Genomic DNA, 23,324 nt, shown 5'->3' with positions numbered 1-23,324 from the left:
TCTACCTGGGAGCCTGTATCTAATATTTTCTGGGTTTCATGAACAAATAATGCGAGTTGGGTTTCACACGATCGCTGTTTCCGGAATCCATGTTGATTCCTACATAGTAGATTCTGAGTTTCCAAAAACGACATGATACTCGAGCAAAAGACATGTTCTAAAATTCTACAACAGATCGACGTCAGAGAGATAGGTCTATAGTTTTGCGCATCTGCTCGACGACCCTTCTTGAAGACTGGGACTACCTGTGCTCTTTTCCAATCATTTGGAACCTTCTGTTCCTCTAGAGACTTGCGGTACACGGCTGTTAGAAGGGGGGCAAGTTCTTTCGCGTACTCTGTGTAGAATCGAATTGGTATCCCGTCAGGTCCAGTGGACTTTCCTCTGTTGAGTGATTCCAGTTGCTTTTCTATTCCTTGGACACTTATTTCAATGTCAGCCATTTTTTCGTTGGTGCGAGGATTTAGAGAAGGAACTGCAGTGCGGTCTTCCTCTGTGAAACAGCTTTGGAAAAAGGTGTTTAGTATTTCAGCTTTACGCTTGTCATCCTCTGTTTCAATGCCATCATCATCCCAGAGTGTCTGGACATGATGTTTCGAGCCACTTACTGATTTAACGTAAGACCAGAACTTCCTAGGATTTTCTGTCAAGTCGGTACCTAGTATTTTACTTTCGAATTCACTGAACGCTTCACGCATAGCCCTCCTTACGCTAACTTTGACATCGTTTAGCTTCTGTTTGTCTGAGAGGTTTTGGCTGCGTTTAAACTTGGAGTGAAGCTCTCTTTGCTTTCGCAGTAGTTTCCTAACTTTGTTGTTGTACCACGGTGGGTTTTTCCCGTCCCTCACAGTTTTGCTCGGCACGTACCTGTCTAAAACGCATTTAACGATTGCCTTGAACTTTTTCCATAAACACTCAACATTGTCAGTGTTGGAACAGAAATTTTCGTTTTGATCTGTTAGGTAGTCTGAAATCTGCCTTCTATTACTCTTGCTAAACAGATAAACCTTCCTCCCTTTTTTTATATTCCTATTAACTTCCATATTCAGGGATGCTGCAACGGCCTTATGATCACTGATTCCCTGTTCTGCACTTACAGAGTCGAAAAGTTCGGGTCTGTTTGTTATCAGTAGGTCCAAGATGTTATCTCCACGAGTCGGTTCTCTGTTTAATTGCTCGAGGTAATTTTCGGATAGTGCACTCAGTATAATGTCACTCGATGCTCTGTCCCTACCACCCGTCCTAAACATCTGAGTGTCCCAGTCTATATCTGGTAAATTGAAATCTCCACCTAAGACCATAACATGCTGAGAAAATTTATGTGAAATGTATTCCAAATTTTCTCTCAGTTGTTCTGCCACTAATGCTGCTGAGTCGGGGGGTCGGTAAAAGGAGCCAATTATTAACCTTGCTCGGTTGTTGAGTGTAACCTCCACCCATAATAATTCACAGGAACTATCCACTTCTACTTCACTACAGGATAAACTACTACTAACAGCGACGAACACTCCGCCACCGGTTGCATGCAATCTATCCTTTCTAAACACCGTCTGTGCCTTTGTAAAAATTTCGGCAGAATTTATCTCTGGCTTCAGCCAGCTTTCTGTACCTATAACGATTTCAGCTTCGGTGCTTTCTATCAGCGCTTGAAGTTCCGGTACTTTACCAACGCAGCTTCGACAGTTTACAATTACAATACCGATTGCTGCTTGGTCCCCGCATGTCCTGACTTTGCCCCGCACCCGTTGAGGCTGTTGCCCTTTCTGCACTTGCCCGAGGCCATCTAACCTAAAAAACCGCCCAGCCCACGCCACACAACCCCTGCTACCCGTGTAGCCGCTTGTTGCGTGTAGTGGACTCCTGACCTATCCAGCGGAACCCGAAACCCCACCACCCTATGGCGCAAGTCGAGGAATCTGCAGCCCACATGGTCGCAGAACCGTCTCAACCTCTGATTCAGACCCTCCACTCGGCTCTGTACCAAAGGTCCGCAGTCAGTCCTGTCGACGATGCTGCAGATGGTGAGCTCTGCTTTCATCCCGCTAGCGAGACTGGCAGTCTTCACCAAATCAGATAGCCGCCGGAAGCCAGAGAGGATTTCCTCTGATCCATAGTGACACACATCATTGGTGCCGACATGAGCGACCACCTGCAGATGGGTGCACCCTGTACCCTTCATGGCATCCGGAAGGACCCTTTCCACATCTGGAATGACTCCCCCCGGTATGCACACGGAGTGCACTTTGGTTTTCTTCCCCTCCCTTGCTGCCATATCCCTAAGGGGCCCCATTACGCGCCTGACATTGGAGCTCCCAACTACCAGTAAGCCCACCCTCTGCGACTGCCCGGATCTTGCAGACTGAGGGGCAACCTCTGGAACAGGACAAGCAGCCATGTCAGGCTGAAGATCAGTATCAGCCTGAGACAGAGCCTGAAACCGGTTCGTCAGACAAACTGGAGAGGCCTTCCGTTCAGCCCTCCGGAATGTCTTTCGCCCCCTGCCACACCTTGAGACGACCTCCCACTCTACCACAGGTGAGGGATCAGCCTCAATGCGGGCAGTATCCCGGGCAACCACAGTCGTAGTCCGATCGGGGGATGCGTGGGACGAGCTGGCCGTCCCCGACAAACCCCCATCCGGACCCCCACAGTGATGCCCATTGGCAACAGCCTCAAGCTGTGTGACCGAAGCCAACACTGCCTGAAGCTGGGAGCGAAGGGATGCCAACTCAGCCTGCATCCGAACACAGCAGTTGCAGTCCCTATCCATGCTAAAAACTGTGCAAAGAACGTCTGAACTAATCTACAGAGAGCGCAAACAAAACGACACAAAATTGAAGCGGTTATTAAAATACAAGATTGCCTAGTAAATGCAGTAATGCTGCCACTTGTGCACTGCTGACACACTGCTCGGCGGCGGAAGGAGACTACGCGATTTAACACTATTCGAGTACTAAAACGTGATGCTACAACTCTCAAATACTATAATACGCCCGAAATTTATGAATTAAACAATGCAAGTACCAAAAACACGCAAAGAAATTAAGAATTAAACTATGTAACAAATGAGTGAGCTAGGAGTATACGACTTGCTGCTGCAGCTGCTTATCCAACGGCGGCAGGGAGCACACTGACTGTGACCAACCGACACTGGCCGTTCAAAACAAAAACAGTTGACAGACGACTGCGCGAATTTACACTATTCAGGTACTAAAACGCGATGCTACAACTCTCAAATACTATAATACGCCCGAAATTTATGAATTAAACAATGCAAGTACCAAAAACACGCAAAGAAATTAAGAATTAAACTATGTAACAAATGAGTGAGCTAGGAGTATACGACTTGCTGCTGCAGCTGCTTATCCAACGGCGGCAGGGAGCACACTGACTGTGACCAACCGACACTGGCCGTTCAAAACAAAAACAGTTGACAGACGACTACGCGAATTTACACTATTCAGGTACTAAAACGCGATGCTACAACTCTCAAATACTATAATACGCCCGAAATTTATGAATTAAACAATGCAAGTACCAAAAACACGCAAAGAAATTAAGAATTAAACTACGTAACAAATGAGTGAGCTAGGAGTATACGACTTGCTGCTGCAGCTGCTTATCCAACGGCGGCAGGGAGCACACTGGCCATTAAAATTGCTACACTAATAAGAAATGCAGATGATAAACGGGTATTCATTGGACAACTATATTATTCTAGAACTGACATGTGATTACATTTTCACGCAGTTTGGGTGCATAGATTCTGAGAAATCAGTACCCCCAACAACCACCTCTGGCCGTAATAACGGCCTTGATACACCTGGGCATTGAGTCGAACAGAGCTTGGATGGCGTGTACAGGTACAGCTGCCCATGCAGCTTCAACACGACACCACAGTTCATAAAGAGTAGTGACTGGCGTATTGCGACGAACCAGTTACTCGGACACCATTGACCAGACGTTTTCAATCGGTGAGAGATCTGGGGAATGTGCTGGCCAGGGCTGCACTCGAACATTTTCTGTATCCAGAAAGGCCAGTACAGGACCTGCAACATGAGGTCGTGCATTATCCTGCTGAAATGTAGGTTTCGCAGGGATCAAATGAAGGGTAGAAAGGTTAGAGCCACGGGTCGTAAAACATCTGAAATGTAACGTCCACTGTTCATAGTGCCGTCAATGCGAACAAGAGGTGACCGAGACGTGTAACCAATGGCACCCCATACCATCACGCCAGGTGATACGCCAGTATGGCGATGAATAATACATGCTTCCAATGTGCGTTCACCGCGATGTCGCAAAAACGTATGGGACCATCATGATGCTGTAAACCGAACCTGGGTTCATCCGAAAAAATGACGTTTTGCCATTTGTGCACCCAGGTTCATCGTTGAGTACACCATCGCAGGCGCTCCTGTCTGTGATGCAGCGTCAAGGGTAACCGCAGCTATGGTCTCCGAGCTGATAGTCCATGCTGCTGCAAACGTCGTCGAACTGTTCGTGCATATGACTGTTGTCTTGCAAACGTCCCCATCTGTTGATTCAGGGATCGAAACGTGGCCGCACGATCCGTTAGAGCCATGCGGATAAGATGCCTGTCATCTCGACAGCTAGTGATACGACGCCGTTGGAATCCAGCACGGCGTTACGTATTACCCTCCTCAACGCACCGATTCCATATTCTGCTAACAGTCATTCGATCTCGACCAACGCGAGCAGCAATGTCTCGATACGATAAACCGCAATCGCGAGAGGCTACAATCCGATCTTTATCAAAGTCGACAACGTGATGGTACGCATTTCTCCTCCTTACACGAGGCATCAGAACAACGTTTCACCAGGCAACGCCGGTCAACTGCTGTTTGGGTATGAGAAATCGGTTGGAAACTTTCCTTATGTCAGCACGTTGTAGGTGTCGCCACCGGCGTCAACCTTGTGTGAATGCTCTGAAAAGCTAATCATTTGGATGTCACAGCATCTTCTTGCTGTCGGTTAAACTTCGCGTCTGTAGCACGTCATCTTCGTGGTGTAGCAATTTTAATGGCCAGTAGTGTATTTACAAATATGATAGGACCATACGTTGGGGGTAACATACTGAGGCAGTGCTTTTGTTAAGACACCGGCCTGAAATTTGAGAGAACGGAGCCTCATACTCTGTATAACCAACCTCATTTGCAGGGGTTGGACAGAAATAATGAAACACGAAAAACCAGACACATTACCATGCCCAATACGGCACGTGAAACCCATTGGCATTCAAGACAGCTTCCCGTGCTCTCGGAACGGATAAAAACAGGCGTTACACTGTTTTCAAGGGAGTCTTATGCCATTCTTCCTTCAAAATAGTGGCACTTTGAGGTAACGATGGTGGAGGTGGATAGCGATCACCCACCCTTCTCTTGAAAGCAGACCTCAAAGGTTCAATGATATTAAGAAGACAGAGGTGACAAGAAGAGAGGAGATAATTCGTCTTCCTGCGCACAAAACCAGTCCTGAACGATGGGAGCTATGAGGCTCTGCCGAGTTGGGACACGCCACCAACACTGGCGAACATATATTCTACTATGAAATGGATCTGATCAGTGGGGATGGTCACATAATCACTATGTCGAAATCATCAACGAACCCCTGTCATGTTTCAGTCGTGGCATGTGAACTCGGCCAGAAGTTGGAAGCACTGTGAAACAACACTCATCCAACAATGTGACTTTCTTCCATTTCTCCATAGTCGAGGTTTCATGGCTTCGGCACCATGTACTTCTGTTAAGGGCACTTTGCCACTTGTGAGTGGTTTTGGAATTATAGCTTCCCTGGTAAATCCCAGTTTAAGGAGCTTCCTTCGTGTTGTTTGGGTCCTGACGGGGTTCGCGACTGTGAACTTCAGTTCCAGAAGTGACTTTTACAGCTGTCGTACTCTTATTTCCCGTCACAGTCTCACTGTCCGTCTGTCACTATCACTCAACACACACTTCTGCCCGCGTTTTGACTTAGCCGATGATGTTTCTGCGCTTTCGCTGTATGTTACATAAATCTTAGATATTATGCCTCTTGAAACACCAAACTCTTCGAATCCTTTGGTTACGGAAGCACGTGCCATGCGACCACGAATAACTGTCTCACGTTCGAAGGCACTTACCTGACGCTCACACTCACAACTACATCGAGCACTGTTCTTACCACTTGCACCGTATGGAGAACATTGTGCAGGTGCTGTTGGTGGTCAGTTACAACAGCGTAACCTGCAGGCTTCGCTAGCATCTGTATTTGTGCTCAGGGATGCATTTCTCGCTGAGTTTTCATTGTTTTGTTCAGCCCTTGTGGGTCTTCCGCTGTTTTCCTAGATCACGTCATGCAAATGGCGGCATTGTTTCTTCGAATATGTTGCGGCTGACCCCACCTGTCCAGTCCCTTTCTCGTTACACACGTGTACGGATGACTGATACGTTAAAAAATTCTATATCGTGGAAACAGTTACATTTTATTCAAGATAACGTCCTATATCCTTGAAAGATGTACATTTATTCGAGATGGAGATTAATGTGAATGATTGTTTTGAAAATAGTTTATTGTCCGACAATTTCAAAACGAAATGACTGGTATATGCCACCCTCAGATTATAAAATACATGCTGTTGTTCAACCCTAACCGTGCGGAAGCCTATAACAACATTGGCGACATTCAAGTACCATAACGTAGGGCATGATCAGACTTACATAAACGAAGTAATCGTCGAAATATATTAAAGTTTTTATCTTCTTTCAGAATTAATAAAAAGCCAATAAGTTGCAAAATGGAAAGGTATATTGAAACACCATTAGCATGGGTTTGCATTTTGCGACTGATTAACTGTTCATTGATTCTACAAGATTTGACCCTACAGTTCCTGCTCCATCTATGCACAAAATTTTAAAATTTTTACCTTTCCAGATCTCAAAGGCTGTTTCTACATATATGGACATTCCGTTGAAAATTCTCAAAACAGTTCGTCAATTTTCCTTCTTAAGAAGACGTTTTTATAAACGTTGAAACCATGGTAAAGGGATTTAAATAAGCCTTCCATTTTGCAACTAACTGACTGTATATTCATTCATCCTACGGTTGCTGCTACAGCCATGAAGAAAATTTTGAAATATCATAGTTGGTTATAAACTGCTGGTATCACTGCATAAAAATGAGAACATATTCACAAAGCGTCTGTTAGAAATAAAACAAAAATATGTTACGCACACTGAATAACTGTGCTACAAGATAGTAACCAGCGTTGCTTTAGATAATGGTGCGTGCACATGTAACGACTGATTTTTTTGGCCATTTTATAGCACAGTTATTCAGTGTGTGTCCTGACGTGTTAGTTTTATTTCTGCCAGGCAGTTTGTGAATATGTTCTCGTTTTTGTATTGTGGCACTTGCCGTATACAACCAACTTTAATCTATTTCGACGATGACTTCGTTTATAGAAGTCTGATCATGCTCAACATTGTAGTAGTCGAAAATTCCAAAGGCCGAAATCATGATCGTACAGTGGAGTACACGATGTATACAATCAAGTGGCGGAAGTTACTTTCAAAAAGTATTACTTGACTATGACAGAAACTATTTTACTAAATTATGAATATGGTTCCTATAGGTGGTGGGATTGAACCATAGCGTTTGTTTAATAATATTAGAATGCTCGATGCTGGTAGAAACCGGTCATTTCGATTGAAATTAGAGTGATTGTGTCGAATCCTGTATCACTGTAAACTGACCCTTGCAAAAATCGATTACTGATATCCGCTGACCGATTCGAGAAAGCTTACATTTCATTTTATAGAAGTAATGATTATAAAGAATCCACCTCGATTGGAAATTGAAAGCGGATTTTGACCAATGTTTCGGTGCGAATAACCACGCCTTCTTCGGAACACACTGAAACTACAATGGTCCACCATTAATACAGAACGCACAAAAGGGCAAAAGACTCGCATAAAATGTAAAATAAACGGTACGTGTGTACCGCGTCAGTAGCTGTAATTAGCTCAAACGTCAGAAGCGTGCTTCCTCACCCCAGCCAACGTTCGGTGGGCCGCAGGCTCTCAGGTAAACAGTTGGCGCCGGCAGCATGGCTGTGGGAAAGTCAGAAAGGAACGCGCATGCGCAAATTGAGAAATCGTCTTCTTCCATGTCACTGGCACAAAATGTGTGACGAATGTGATCCGATGACCGGGTCAAATGCACAGGAATTTAATGCGTGTGTATGTATAATGTCCTAGCTCGAGGACGATTTTATAGAACTATAGAACGTGGATAGGCTGAAACTATGTGTGTGGGATAGCAAATTCCACGGATGGTCAAAACGCATGCACGCAGGACAGACAAAATACCATCAGCTAGAAACAGGGTAGAAATATGGGGGATGAATAACCCATTTTTCAGTTACTTGGCGTCGGTGATAGTATTTGACGACTACTCTTGGATAAGCGCGTAAAGTTACTATATTAAATTCTGAGCGCTGTTGGTTCAAATGGTTCAAATGGCTCTGAGCACTATGGGATGTAACTTCTGAGGTCATCAGTCCCCTAGAACTTAGAACTACTTAAACCTACCTAACCTAAGGACATCACACACATCCATGCCCGAGGCAGGATTCGAACCTGCGACTGTAGCGGTCGCGCGGTTCCAGACTGTAGCGCTAAGAACCGCTCGGCGATCCCGGCGGCTGAGCGCTATTGACCAGAAAAGGGTCAAATTAGTATGACAGGCTTAATGTAATTGCGTGAAAGGACGTACAACGTCGACTTCATCGCCCTTAATATCAGATGACCACAGAAGTCATTTTGAATAGTGCTATCGGGTATGTACCAAAATAGTGTAAAACGAACCTAAAGCTAAACTAGTCTCTTAAAATCAGGTACTTGAGGTGCTGAAGCTTAATCAAGTAAGGTCCGTGAATGCATATAGCGTAGAACAGAGAAACTACCTGTATGTTCTAGTAGCTGTTGACGTGAAAGGTCCAATAATGCAACGGGCTTAATACACATGCGTATTTTACAATTTATGCGAGTCCCGTATTTATGTTGGACCATGTCTCTTTAGGCGGTTTGTAGTTTCAGTGTGTTCCGAAGAAGGCGTGGTTGTTGTTGTTGTTATTGTTGTGGTCTTCAGTCCTGAGACTGGTTTGATACAGCTCTCCATACTACTCTATCCTGTGGAAGCTTCTTCATCTCCCAGTACTTACTTCAACCTACATCCTTCTGAATCTGCTTAGTGTGTTCATCTCTTGGTCTCCCTCTACGATTTCTACCCTCCACGCTGCCCTCCAATACTAAATTGGTGATCCCTTGATGCCTCAGAACATGTCCTACCAACCGATACCTTCTTCTAGTCAAATTGTGCCACAAACTTCTCTTCTCCCCAATCCTATTCAATACCTCCTCATTAGTTATGTGATCTACCCATCTAATCTTCAACATTCTTCTGTAGCACCACATTTCAAAAGCTTCTATTCTCTTCTTGTCCAAATTATTTATCGTCCATGTCTCACTTCCATACATGGCTACACTCCATACAATTACTTTCAGAAACGACTTCTTGATACTTAAAACTATACTCGATGTTAACAAATTTCTCTTCTTCAGAAACGCTTTCCTTGCCATTGCCAGTCTACATTTTATATCCTCTCTACTTCGACTATCATCAGCTATTTTGCTCCCCAAATAGCAAAACTCCTTTACTACTTTAAGTGTCTCATTTCCTAATCCAATGCCCTCAGCGTTACCCCACTTAATTCGGCGACATTCCATTATCCTCGTTTTGCTTTTGTTGATGTTCATCTTATATCCTCCTTTCAAGACGGTATCCATTCCATTCAACTGCTCTTCCTTTACTGTCTCTGACAGAATTACAATGTTATCGGCGAACTTCAAAGTTTTTATTTCTTCTCCATGGATTTTAATACCCACTCCGAATTTTTCTTTTGTTTCCTTCACTGCTTGCTCGACATACAGATTGAATAACATCGGGGAGAGGCTACAACCCTGTCTCACTCCCTTCCCAACCACTGCTTCCCTTTCGTGTGCCTCGACTCTTATAACTGCCATCTGGTTTCTGTACAAATTGTAAATAGCCTTTCGCTCCCTCTATTTTGCCCCTGCCACCGTTAGAATTTGAAAGAGAGTATTCCAGTCAACATTGTCAAAAGCTTTCTCTAAGTCTACAAATGCTAGAAACGTAGGTTTGCCTTTCCTTAATCTTTCTTCTAAGATAAGTCGTAAGGTCAGTATTGCCTCACGCGTTCCAGTATTTCTACGCAATCCAAACTGATCTTACCCGAGGTCGGCTTCTACTAGTTTTTCCATTCGTCTGTAAAGAATTCGCGTTAGTATTTTGCAGCGGTGACTTATTAAACTGATAGTGGTTATCAGTGACGAAACCTAGGTCAGCATTCGGTTTCAATTTGCAATCGAGGCGGATTCTTTATAATCATTAAATTATTCACGAAGCTGACGCGCTGCAATGTTAACAGTTCTCGTCTTCGAGAAGTCTCCGTGCTCCAACCACTCTACTGCTCAACAGTCGTGATTGTGGGCACATGGACGTCCGCCTGTCTAGACGTCATAGGACAGACCCGTTAGTGCAATTGAGTTGTGCCAATTGGCGACACGGAGACCGAACGACGTCAATTGGGTAATGGCTGAGCGGCGAGGGTTTTAAGGACCTGACCTCGCTGCCGCGACCGCCTAGCCCCGCGTAGCAGGACGTTGTGCCAGAGCCGCGACTAGCCGGTCAGAGGGAACACGTCCTACTGGGGAGAGCGCGATGCTGGGAAGGAAGAGAGCGGCGCAGGCGGCGGCGCAGTGGCTGCTGCTGCTGCTGCTGATGCTGGGGGCGTCGGCGGCGCGCGGCAGGAAGGAGGACCGGCCCACCGACGAGGAGGTGGCCAACCTGCGCAGGAACATGACGGACAACAGCCTGCTGCTGTTCCCGGGCGGCGACCTGCCGCCGCTGCTCTGCGAGATGACCAAGGACAGCAGCGAGCGCCTCAGCCACCCGGCCGACTTCTACGCGCTCGCCAGGGTCGGCTTCATCATGTACTGCAACTTCCTGGCCGACGAGGCGGACACCTCGCGCCTGGTGCGCGTCAACGAGATCAAGCTGGACAAGGTGTTCGGCTGGAGCGACGACGACGGCCACTTCGGCAACTACCAGCCGAAGCGCGACCTCAACTCGGCGGCGTGCACGCTCGACTCGCAGATGCCGGCCGGCTTCTTCGACTTCCTGGCGCTGCGGCCGCACCAGCAGGACACGCTGCGCTGCTACGGCAACCCGGCGGGCGAGACGGCGCTGCTGTGGTTCCGCGGCTTCCCCACCGTGCTCTGCACCATGGACGCCGAGCTGGAGCTGCGCGGCGCCTACGCCTTCACGCTGCCCGGCATCGCGGGCGAGCCGTTCCGGTGCGCGTTCGCGCCCTACACGGCGGTGCCCATGGCCGAGGAGCTGGCGTCGCAGGAGCGGCTGCACCGCTCGCTGACCGAGCGCTACGTGCCGCGGGGCGCCACCAAGTTCCCGCGCTACAACTGCACCGAGGGCGGCGGCGCCGAAGGCGACGGCGCCGGCGCCGGCGAGGGCGACCCCAGCGGAGCGGCCGTGTCCGGCAGCCCGCACTTCCGGGCGCAGTCTCCCTCGGGAGTCCTCTACAAGTGCATTTTCCTCCTCTAAGGTCAGTATCTTCCTATTCCTACGCTACTGATATGCAGAACAACCACTTCTGAAAGATTCGCAGGAGAGCTTCTGTAAAGTTTCGGAAGTAGGAGACGAGGTACTGGCAGAAGTAAAGCTGTGAGGACAGGGCGTGAGTCGTGTTTGGGTAGTCTGCCGGCACGGTGGCTCAGCGTGTTTCGTCAGAGGTTTAACTGCCCTTTGTAATAAAAAAAATTGAGTTAATCGATCAACAACGAACTTAAACGGATGTCTTACAACGTCCGCCCCGAGCAGATGCAACGACCGAACGCGAAAAAAAAAAAAAAAAAAAAAAGTTGGTAGAGCAATTGCCCACGAAAGGCAAAGGTCCAGAGTTCGAGTCTTGGTCCGGCACGCAATTTTAATCTGCCAGGAAGTTTCATATCAGTGCACACTCCGCTGAAGAGTGAAAATCTCAACCTAAACGATGTTTTATTGGAATAATCTTCACAGTAAACGATACTAATATACGTTATTTCAAAAATATATATATATATATATAGTTGAAATAACGTATATTAGTATCGTTTAGTGTGAAGATATATTGTTGAAATAACGTATATTAGTGTCGTTTAGTGTGAAGATATATTGTTGAAATAACGTATATTAGTATTGCTTAGTGTGAAGATATATTGTTGAAATAACGTATATTAGTATCGTTTAGTGTGAAGATTATTCCAATAAAACATCGTTTAGGTTGAGATTTTCACTCTGCAGCGGAGTGTGCGCTGGTATGAAACTCCCTGCTCTACCAACTGAGCTATCCAAGCACGACACACTTTTCAGAAGTTCTCCTGTGGACCTTGCAGAAGTGCTAATTCTGCATATCAGTAGCGTAGGAGTATATATATATATATATATATACCTGCTCCTGGCCACGCGCTTTTGTGGCTCAGTCTGCTTGAATGGAAAAGAAAGAAAAGAGAAAGCACGCGTTTCTAATATGTACGAGGACTGGATATCTTCCCCTCTCTCTGTCCATCACTTCCTAACCCCGTTCTCGTTCATCTTCTTCTACCTCCTCTCTGTCTCTTCCTGCACTCTCTTCGTCCACCCCGCCCCCTTCCTTTGTATGTCGATCTTTTCTTCTCCACTCTCACCGAGCTTAGTGGCCGCGTGGTTTGAGGCGCCATGTCACGGGGCTTCCAGTCCTCCCTTGGGCATGGGTGTGTGTTTTGTTCTTAGCATAAGTTAGTTTAAGTAGTGTCTAAGTCTAGGGACCGATGACCTCAACAGTTCGATCTCTTAGGAATTCACACACGTTCGAACATTTTTTTCTCCCCTCTCTCTGTCTCCTCCTGCCCCCTCTCCCTGACCATCTCCTCTTTCCCGCAGTCTCTGTCCTCCATTTCGTCTTTCCCCTTGTCTCTGATCTTGAGCGTTGCTTATTGTTACTGCAAATTCAGATTTTCTAGGAGTATTCTAATCATATACCGACAAGCCATAAATGTATCATTCCTATGTACTAACAACGAATCGCTATTGTATTTGTGTTTATATATCATATGTATTAAAAATATATAGCCTATATGTGTTAAAAATTACGGTATATATTAAAAATACGTGGCCTATGTCTGTTGAAATGTTCATTAGGGTATTGTGAAAAATTTGAGGTTAATCGGGCGACAACGTTTGGTGATATTTTGTAATAACGTTTCTCTTTTACATATTACGTACTTATATACACGCTTGTATTCGAATGCAACGTTGTGTCAAAACTTCGAAGTGGTCGGTGAAGAACTTTCGGTGATTCAAGACTTTGGACAAACGAACATTTCCATTTTTATACAGATTTTCCCTTAATTATTGCATTACATATATATTTATATATTATAAGTGGCGCTCCAGTAGGTATATAAAAACGTCCGCTTATTTAAAGGCAACGTTGCGTCAAAATTTAAAAGAAATCGGCGGAGGACTTTCAGAGACAGACGAATTTCGACTAATGAACATTTGCACTTTTGTTTATGTAGGTAAAAGTAGGTGTGGCATGTCTGTGAGTCCCACCGAAACTTCACAATTGATTTCGCATTCCCGGGGTGGTTATATGATGTGGTAGCCCTCCATCCCCCATCCATGAAGAAAGTTTGATATGGAATTGCAGTGGTAGAATTAGAAGATAATGGTGCGAAAAGAGGGGGATCCTACCAACAGATTTCTTATTGGAAGACGGTAAAGCAGCTTGAAGAGACGCGGTGGTCGAGACTGGTCAGAATGTTCCTCGTAAACATTCTGAATGTTGTAGAATGTTGGAGAATGTTCCAAAATATTATACTGTCTTCCAGAAATTGCGAAAAGTCTCTAGATCTCACAAGTAAACCGGAATTAAAGGGTGGTGCATTACTTACATATTCTGAAAATTTTTCGCAAACTCTTTCAATTATTTTAAGGTCAACTCCAGCAGGTCAAATCAATGCATGCTTGAAGAATTAATTTCTTTGATCTCGAATGAGGAAAGTACAATTAGGAACAAATACGAGACTTCAACTTTCCAATGATAAAAACGCGAAACATTTTGTCGGAAAACTCTTACAAATTAGTAAAGTCACTCACTCAGTTGGCTGTTTAACTGACCAAATTTAACTCACAAATGATTTGTGTAAGATTGTCGACAGCCCATAGGAATTAATAGATAAAGTTTCTCCGAACATTGTCAAAGTTATTCATGTCGGTTATTTCAAAACGCCGTTTTACCAGTAAGATATGAAGTAGCTGACGAGAAATTGTCGTGAACAGTTATCAAACAATATAGTTCAACAAAAAGTAATATTAGGGAAAGATAAAGAAAAAACAGCAATTGCTGCGAAGGTCCCTCTCATATCTCCCGAACTGCAACTTCAAATCAATAAACTGCAATTTCGAGTAAGATTAGCAATTATTATCACTATAAATAAGTCACAAAAACGAACGTTAAGATATTGTCGTATTAATTTGAAACAATCATGCTTTTCGCAAAGTCATTTATATATAACTTGCTCTCTGTAGGGGAAACCCAAAGAATTTATGTATCTTCTCACCAAATAACGAGATGACAAATGTAGTTCAATAGCAAGTATTGTGATAGAATAAGTTAATTAAGTGCGAGATATAGTGAAAACAACGCAAATTTTTTGTTTCTCTGTCAGGTTTTGGTCTTGGTTACCTTGTTGTATGCTATAGTGGTTGTTCTGTGGCTGCTGTTGTGTTTCTGGCGATATGAGTTTGAAGCGGTCGCTATCACATCATGGTGGCCACTGGGACATAGTCCGCCTATTTCGCATTGCTGTACATTTTAAGGGAAACAGTTCGAGGTTTATCTATATTATCGAGCTTTTATGAACATTTTTGAATGTTAACGTATGTTTCGAATATTCTAAACTATTCTCGAATGTACTAGATTTTAGAATGTTTTGGAAGTTCCTAAACATTTTTCAAGGTTCACGAATTTTTTGGAATGTTTAGTATTCTATAAAGTAGAGTTTTGCAGAGTACTTTACTTCAAGTTACGTTGATATTGAACAATTCAGTGGATTTAAGAGTACTGGAGAATGTTTCTGAGCATTCGAGAGTACTTTATAATGTCGCATACTAACATTTTTACGAATTTTTGAGGTTTCAACATCCGCTGATGTTCTTGTTTTTCCCTCCCTTTATATCTTGGCGGCTTAAATTTTTGTTCGGTTGTACCGACTATGAAACTGTAACAGGTAAAAAGATCAATTTCGTTTGCAAAAAAGTTGTAATTATGCCTGATATGACTATAAACTTGAACTTATCCATCACTGAATTGAATTACAAAACTCGATGTCTTTAGAATACGTTTGTTTATTTTATCATTTTCCACCCTTTGCATTTTAGTCCTTGTAACTTTTTGCAGGGTGCATCGGACATGGAATTTTGGTGTCTAAAAAAATCATTTTCGTTTCAAAAAAGTTCGTGCTTGTCCGTCAGTTCATTTAGTCTGTGAAAGAATCTGTCAGTTTGTTCCTCACTGAAACACACTGCTCGCTGCAGACTCGTGGACTCAGCTGCCGTCAGCCTTTAATCTTCATGTCTTTTTACTAAGTCAAAGTTTTCTGTTTGAATGGTTTCGTTGTTTCCTGATCCTCTGCATATTTGTACATTAGATGTAACAACTCATCTTTATTCAAAGGCAAAAGATGTCTATTTAAAATTTATTACATAATTCTGCTATGCTGTTTCCTGTTCATCGCTGAATGTTCTGGGGAAAAATGCTTTATTTCTTAAAACGTGTTTCATGACCTCTGATTCCTTTCCCCACGCACTTTAAATCTGTTACCTAATATACTTCTTGGAATGAATATTTCTCACACGCTCTCCAATTATCATTTCAAGGAATCTGGCTTATTCTACTGCTTCCTTCATGATAGTTCCAAGTCATTTATGTCCTGACCTTTCCATTTTTGTCTGTTGAAGAAAAAGAAACAGAAAAATTTAAGTTTCTGGGCTCTTTCGTCCAGTATAATCCGAAACTGCTTTGTCTGACACAACCCGATACTAGTCTAACATTCATATTGTTATTACTTGGGCTGTACATTGTCACAGCCTGCAATACCTAATATCAGTTATGCAACGTTATTTATTTGTAAACAGAATATAACAGTCCAACGCTAAGTTCGTCCAAAAAACTTACTAGAATCAAATAACTTCTCTCCACTCCTAACGCACTGTTGCTTTGATTAAAAACATGATGACTGTTGTTGTTCCACCAAAATTCACACCGCAGTGGCGCGACGGGTGCTGTTACTGGTGCTGCTCTCTAGTAACAACTCTTGTCCGCTACAATCCACTGCCCGGTACAATCCGATCTTCTTCGATTGCTGCTGAAGAACTGCCTGCGTCAGCAACAGTTGAGCCTCAAAATCTTCAACTTCCAACCTTATTAACGGCGACACGCCGCTGCAATGCCTTATATAAAAAATTAACGACTTTCTCAGACAGGGCTTTACTCATTTTGATTATCAAGAAAACGTACAGGATCGATTTAGGCATAAGCATTCCATCGTTAGATGTATGTAGGAAACACATGAATGAAATTAGTACATAAGTGGATGACCACCGGTATCCTGCGAGAGAACGTTGCCAGTACCTTAGATCACGTAACGTTATGCAAAAAATTATTAGACAACACGTACTAAACACAAACTGACCATAGAGACTACCACTTGGAGCTTTCAGTTGATAGTCTCCATTACCAGTTTGTGTTTCGTATGTGTTACGCGATTTTAGCTGCCTGGAAAACTGATATGTCAAGATACCCACGGTTATCGCTTATCCGTGCATAGACATATTTGACTGAATCAATAAAGAAGGAGGAGGAGGAGATCAGTGTTTAACGTCCCGTCGACAACGAGGTCATTAGAGACGGAGCGGAAGCTCGGGTGAGGGAAGGATGAGGAAGGAAACCGGCCGTGCCCTTTCAAAGGAACCATCCCGACATTTGCCTGAAGCGATTTAGGGAAATCACGGAAAACCTAAATCAGGATGGCCGGAGGCGGAATTGAACCGTCGTCCTCCCGAATGCGAGTCCAGTGTGCTAACCACTGCGCCACCTCGCTCGGTGAGTGAATCAATAAAGAGGTGACTAGGTTTCCCGATACGTCTTATTATGCATTGTGTATTCAGATATCGATCATGTATGTTGCGTGATTGATCAGTATGAATATATTGCAACCTAAAGCATTCTGCCATATTCCACGTAGTAAAATATATTAATTTTTTGTCAGAATGTAAGTAAGCTGTTTAGGTTTTTATATTGGTAAAGCCACGTGGCGCTCTATATGAAAATCACTGACTCTGCTGTGTGCAGTCAGTGGCTGGTTTGCATTTTTGTTGGCTATTGTAGTGTTGGGCAGTTGGCTGTTAACAGAGCGTAGAGTTGCGCAGTTGGAGGTGAGCCGCCAGCAGTGGTGGATGTGGGGAGAGAGATGGCGGAGTTTTGAGAGCGGATGATCTGGACGTGTGTCCATCAGAGACAGTAAATTTGTAAGACTGCATGTCATGAACTGATATACATGTTATGACTTTTGAACACTATTAAGGTAAATACATTGTTTGTTCTCTATCAAAATCTTTCATTTTGCTAACTATGCCTATCAGTAGTTAGTGCCTTCAGTAGTTTGAATCTTTTATTTAGCTGGCAGTAGTGGCGCTCACTGTATTCCAGTAGTTCGAGTAATGAAGATTTTTGTGAGGTAAGTGATTCATGAAAGGTATAGGTTATTGTTAGTCAGGGCCATTCTTTTGTAGGGATTATTAAAAGTCAGATTGCGTTGCGCTAAAAATATTGTGTGTCAGTTTACTGTTGATCAGAATAGGTAAAGAGCGAAATGTCTCGGTACGTTAAGTTTTGCTCAGCTGTATGAAAATCAAGTAACGTAAGGGGTTTACCAGCACAGTAATTTACTAATTTTTCTAAGGGGACGTTTCAAGACCTCGCACTGGTTTCAGGCGGTCGACCACGACTTCCTCTGCAGTGTCAAACTATTCCCCTCAGAGTAACACACACAATGCTCCAAACCCTGCAGTTTTTCTCGTCTGCGTCGCCCTCTATTACAGTGGAAATCATTTTGTGAAGTCTTAACGTATGTGTTTCTTGTCGTTTTCATTTCTTAACCCACTAGTCTGATTAATTTTCAGCGCCATTCTGTAATGCCACATCTCAAACGCTTCGATTCTCTTGTCTTCTGTAATAACCTCGATGTCGACGGTATGTCAAAGCCAAGCTTCCTTTCTGGGACGTAGTTTCCTTCCGATCTCGTCCGACACGTGTCCCATCGCAGACACATCAGAGAATGTTGCTGGCCACGGGAGTGCTTGAACATTTCGCGTAGAGTTCATAGAGACACGTGCCATGTATGGGCGAGAATTGTTCTGTTGAAAAACTGCACCACGGTACTATCGCACGAGAGGTAACACATGGTGTGACTTGCTGTTATGGCGTCATACTTCTCTCAATAACTACCAGCCATGACCTGAAGTCATACTCGGTGTTTCCCACAACATGACGCAAGGAATAACATCGCTGTTTCTCTCCAAAACGCTGGGAGAAAGGGACCTCTCCCCATGTCGCCACTGAACACAACGTGACACCATATAACAGCATTCGATGCTCCCCCGTCACGGCACCTCTCCATACACAGCCGTTTGTGCTGTGGTATTAACTGCAGCTCCGCAAGGTACAGTAATTCCCTAGTACGGCTGCTGGTAGTCTCCGAGCGATAGTGCACGATGACACAGAATGCTGCTTGGATTCAGGCGCAGATGTGCACGGTCCTTCCCTTGTTGTGGGTGGGATTGGTTGACTTGGAAGAGACGACGAACTTGCCTACCCTCAGGTTACCATGCATTCCAACATCGGGCCACTGTCGCAACCGAAAGACCCCGAGAAACTGGATACTGGAGAACTCGACCAGATAGCCTAATGGAGATCCACAGTGAGCCTCGTTTCAAACTCTGTTAGATGCTGATAAAGCTGTCTCACATGAGTGTACTACACAGTTGTATCTCAACATCTAATGCTGTTCTCACCCCTTATATAAATCACAGGTCTCGTAAAGGCATTAAACAGGAACAAAACTAATGCCCTCTAGTGACTTTCCTACCTGCCTCAGAGAGTTGCAACGCTAACGATTTACATAATCGCCAATGGCGTGTATGTCTGCGAAGTTACATTGATATCCGGTATGTCTTCTGGCTGATTAATATTTTTTATTATCAAGATACATCTTTGAGAAAATAGGTCTTGCATATCCTAAAATATATTTTTATGGAAATAGCTGTAAAAGAAAATGAATAACGCATAGCACGCAATTTTTATTTGATGAGATACGCTAGAAACTAGTACTTAAAGTACAACCTCGATGAACGGCGTCTTTCTTCTAATGAAAGAAAACTTTTCTAAATTTCTACGCTCTATGTTCTCCCTTCCCAGTTTTTCGTGGTTGTTTAGATGTTTATATTTCCTAGATGTATTTTATTGAGTCCTTGTTTATTTCTGTAATTTCCTTTCAAAAATATTTGGCCTTGGCTAAAGTCTGACAGATATAGTACTAGAGCCCTTCTCAAGCAATGTTCCACCTGTGTAAAGTGTCCGTTCACTAAATTCGAATTCAACCATTCTTGTTCACATTACTTAGCCGAAAGACGCATTAACGTTTCTGCGTCTGCCCGGCCGTGAAAGCACTTCCGTAGGAGATCTGGGTGACCTCGTCTTCTCTAAAATGATTTATGATTATCAGAGTTCACCAGAGGAAACTATGTTTGTGTATTAGTGCTCTGCAGTCTCCACAGGAAATAATGGTTAACCATACAGATTGAGAATGAGCACTGTCTCAGAGTTGTGTCAGATTAAGAATTATTTATCATGCTCCTGTTGTTTACAATAGTATTATCTTAGGAATGCCTTAAAATACAAAGGTTGTCGAGAGGGATCCACTCACTATCACTCATATAATGTACAAAAATAAGGCATTTTTTGGAATTACAGCTAACGTAATGAAAGAATCTACATAGCATTTAATTGCGTGTGGAAGGGAAAAAGGGAAAAGGGGTTAGTATTTCCCACCTCCCTTATATTGGATTAAGGCCTTCTTAGTTCCCACAAAGCAATCTTGTCAGCCAGTGTTGTACTGAGACATCAATATAAATAAAACTGCTTATTAGGGCGCTTATGTTCGATGATCAAACTGAAACCAAATCCTCATTTTTTTCACTTTGCACTGCTGTTATTGAGGAAATCAACACACATGACAGTCACATAAGTTTAAAATGTTGTCTGCCGCTAAATAATAAAATCTATTCAAATCAGGTATTTTGTACATAATGAAATGGAACTTCTTTTACCGACCATACACCTTCTAGACAGCTTGTAATTAGTTATATTTCTATAAAACTAGTGTGAGAGTCAAAGTGCTTGTTTATTTCGTTGTCTTTCTCAGACATAATCTGTAGTTTGATCGTATATCCTGATATCTCAGGTGCTTTAATTCTCCGCTGCTAGAAACGTATGGTTTTCCAATTTAGTGTTCTAGGTATATGTCCTAAAATTAATTGAATTCTCAGTCGGTGCTTGACGGAGCACAACAATTACATCAATATGGAAACACTTTTATTATTACTTGAATTATTGCTTATTTAGTCTGGAGCAGATTTTCGTCTTTTTGCACCATAGTCGAATGACAATAGATGTTGTCATTTGACAGTGGTCTAAGGATCCGAATTAAATAAATAATAATTGCAGAACATCTGGAAAATATATACCTTTTGATATTATAAATGTTCTGAAGTTGGTATAAGTAGTTTCTTTAGATTGAAATTCTTCTTTTGACTCTTCTTTCCAAATTTAATATCCCATCTGAATTATCTTTTTACTTAAGCTGAGGTATTGTATTGACACTCCATTTTACGGATGTAGCACTATGGCATCTTCCATTGCTTTCAAGACTCATATCTATTTTTTGTGTGACAGAGGAACGTGGAAGCTTTGAGTAGTAAATCACGTTATAAAAATATAATATTGATGTTATTTCATTGAATGTGTGCGTGTTATCGATTACTGATAAGTTTGTACCTACAGCTCCCGTGGTTTTGTTATGTGTTGTTTTGGTAACCATTTTACAACTTTGCAAGATCAAATTGATCTGGAATGAATTACTACTATTACCTTTACTTCTCTTTTGTTGTGAGATTGTCAACAACAGCTCATATTGGGAAGGTAGTGTTTTTGTTCCAACAATCTTTTCTTCAGAACTTTTAAATAGTGTAGTATTAATGCAGCGCCCACTTTCAATATTTTGTCGATAATCCATCTGAGTCACAATTCTATTGTTCTCGAAGTCCTTTGTTATTTACTGTACTAAATTTCTTCCGACGCTATAAGCACGATATTAATAGTTTAATCGTGTAAAAGTGCCAAGCACGTACTCAAGTATTAAAAATTCAATAATTCATATCTTTGACAATATCTCCTGTAACTTCCTAAACTACTTTAACTTAAGTATCTTCGAACAGGTTTTTTGGCGGAGATTGAGCGTGGCTACCTCCCTTTCCTGGTAGGCAGTTGTGCTTTCTGACAGAACTGTGACACATTATTTAGATCCTTCTGCTCTAGTGCAACGTCTTAAAAATATGTTATTCTATGAATTTAAGCTCACTGCTTCTCTTGAATGTTACAGGAGGATCCACTCCAGGCCAAAGCGCGCGGTATGACTATGCGGCTATGGAAATCTCCGAGTCAAGGATATCTTCGGAGGTGTTTGGGTTGAATAGGAAATACTTCACGGAATCTACGTAATTTATGTTTGAATAAATTTCATTTATCTCCTTTTGTGTGGTACACACACTGTCAGAATAAGTGTGATGCTTTGCTGTTAGTGCTGTTTCGTGAACTTAATTGCATTTATAAACCTTGTCAGCCCACTCTCTGTCTAATATTAACTATTATGGAATGTTACTAGCCCATGACATCATTATAAATGTAATAAAAACACTTAACTGTTTATTTGTGAAAATTTATATTGATACAGTGGGATGGAAATCCAAAACGAAGAAAGTAAATGTTAAGTTACTTACGACTTTGTTCCCATCGCTAACATACCAACAAATTTATATTAAACACTGTCGTATAGCATCATTTTCTTTGCATATCTGGGAAATAAATTTGTTACACTACTCATGAGAAAGTTATTAAGGTTACTTTTATACACAAAAATGGAGGATGGTCGTACAGCGTGAAGCGTATTTGTGTTTCAGACAAGTCAGTGAAAAGTGAAAGCCAGTTAAATAGCAAATTAAAATGAAAGGCATTTATGTCTCAATCAGGCAGTTTCTGAGAGCCGTTAGCATTCCCTCCGCTGGTCACCTAAAGTAATACTTTTACAAACCTCAAAGCAACAGTTTAAGCGTTATTAATATCTTACAGTAGAATCAAGCCTTACAAATATAGCAACAGTGCGTGTTGTACGTATTTGCAAATAGTCATTGTTACAGCTTATAATGTTAGCAACTGACCACCTGCAAGATTCGCTGGTGTATGAGCTTTGCTGTAGATAACCTGTATTGATTTCAAGTAACACAATGAAAGTTGATTATACTTTAATTGACTCTGTGTTTTAATGTAGTTTTCTTCTCCTGTAATTCTTTAATATCGTATTACAAATCTTCATTTTTTCATGTTAATTGAAAACGACCTTCCTTTTTGAGTGGTGTAATAATAACATATATTTGAAGGACGCTGTGCTTCAAAGCTAGTCTCAATGCAAAACCGTGTCCTTATGTACATAAACGTTCACAGTTTCAAATACGTCGGCGTCTGCAGCCCACACTCTTAAGCCTCAACCAGAAAGTTTAGCGATGAAGCCGCATTTGACAGTGATTTCGAGAGCCAGTCGTGTTGACTGAAAAAACTGCAAACTTCCAACAGACAGACCACTGACGCAAAATTTCTACTGTTGCATTTAATTCGTTTCGGTTAAAGAATGCTCATTTAAACTTAGAACGATGGATTTCAACAATAGATTGTACTCACTAAATAACATTCTGAAAATTGTAAATCGTTTACTGTCGCATTCTTTTACATGCTTTGAGTGTAACCAACTTACTAATAA

At 42.6% G+C, this 23,324-nt stretch overlaps 1 protein-coding gene across 1 annotated transcript; it reads left to right on the top strand.

Annotated features, from left to right (window-relative positions):
- The first annotated feature begins 10,708 nt into the window (after nt 1-10,708).
- Nucleotides 10,709-22,817, top strand: LOC126100315 (uncharacterized). Its single transcript, XM_049910925.1, has 2 exons — nt 10,709-11,698; nt 21,894-22,817. Exon 1 carries the CDS (start codon nt 10,798-10,800, stop codon nt 11,695-11,697), a length of 900 nt encoding a protein of 299 aa, XP_049766882.1. The 5' UTR covers nt 10,709-10,797; the 3' UTR covers nt 11,698; nt 21,894-22,817.
- The last annotated feature ends 507 nt before the right edge of the window (nt 22,818-23,324 follow it).

This window comes from Schistocerca cancellata, chromosome 9, assembly GCF_023864275.1.
Source record: "Schistocerca cancellata isolate TAMUIC-IGC-003103 chromosome 9, iqSchCanc2.1, whole genome shotgun sequence".
NCBI lineage: Eukaryota > Metazoa > Arthropoda > Insecta > Orthoptera > Acrididae > Schistocerca > Schistocerca cancellata.
This window is presented reverse-complemented; position numbering and strand designations above follow the sequence as displayed.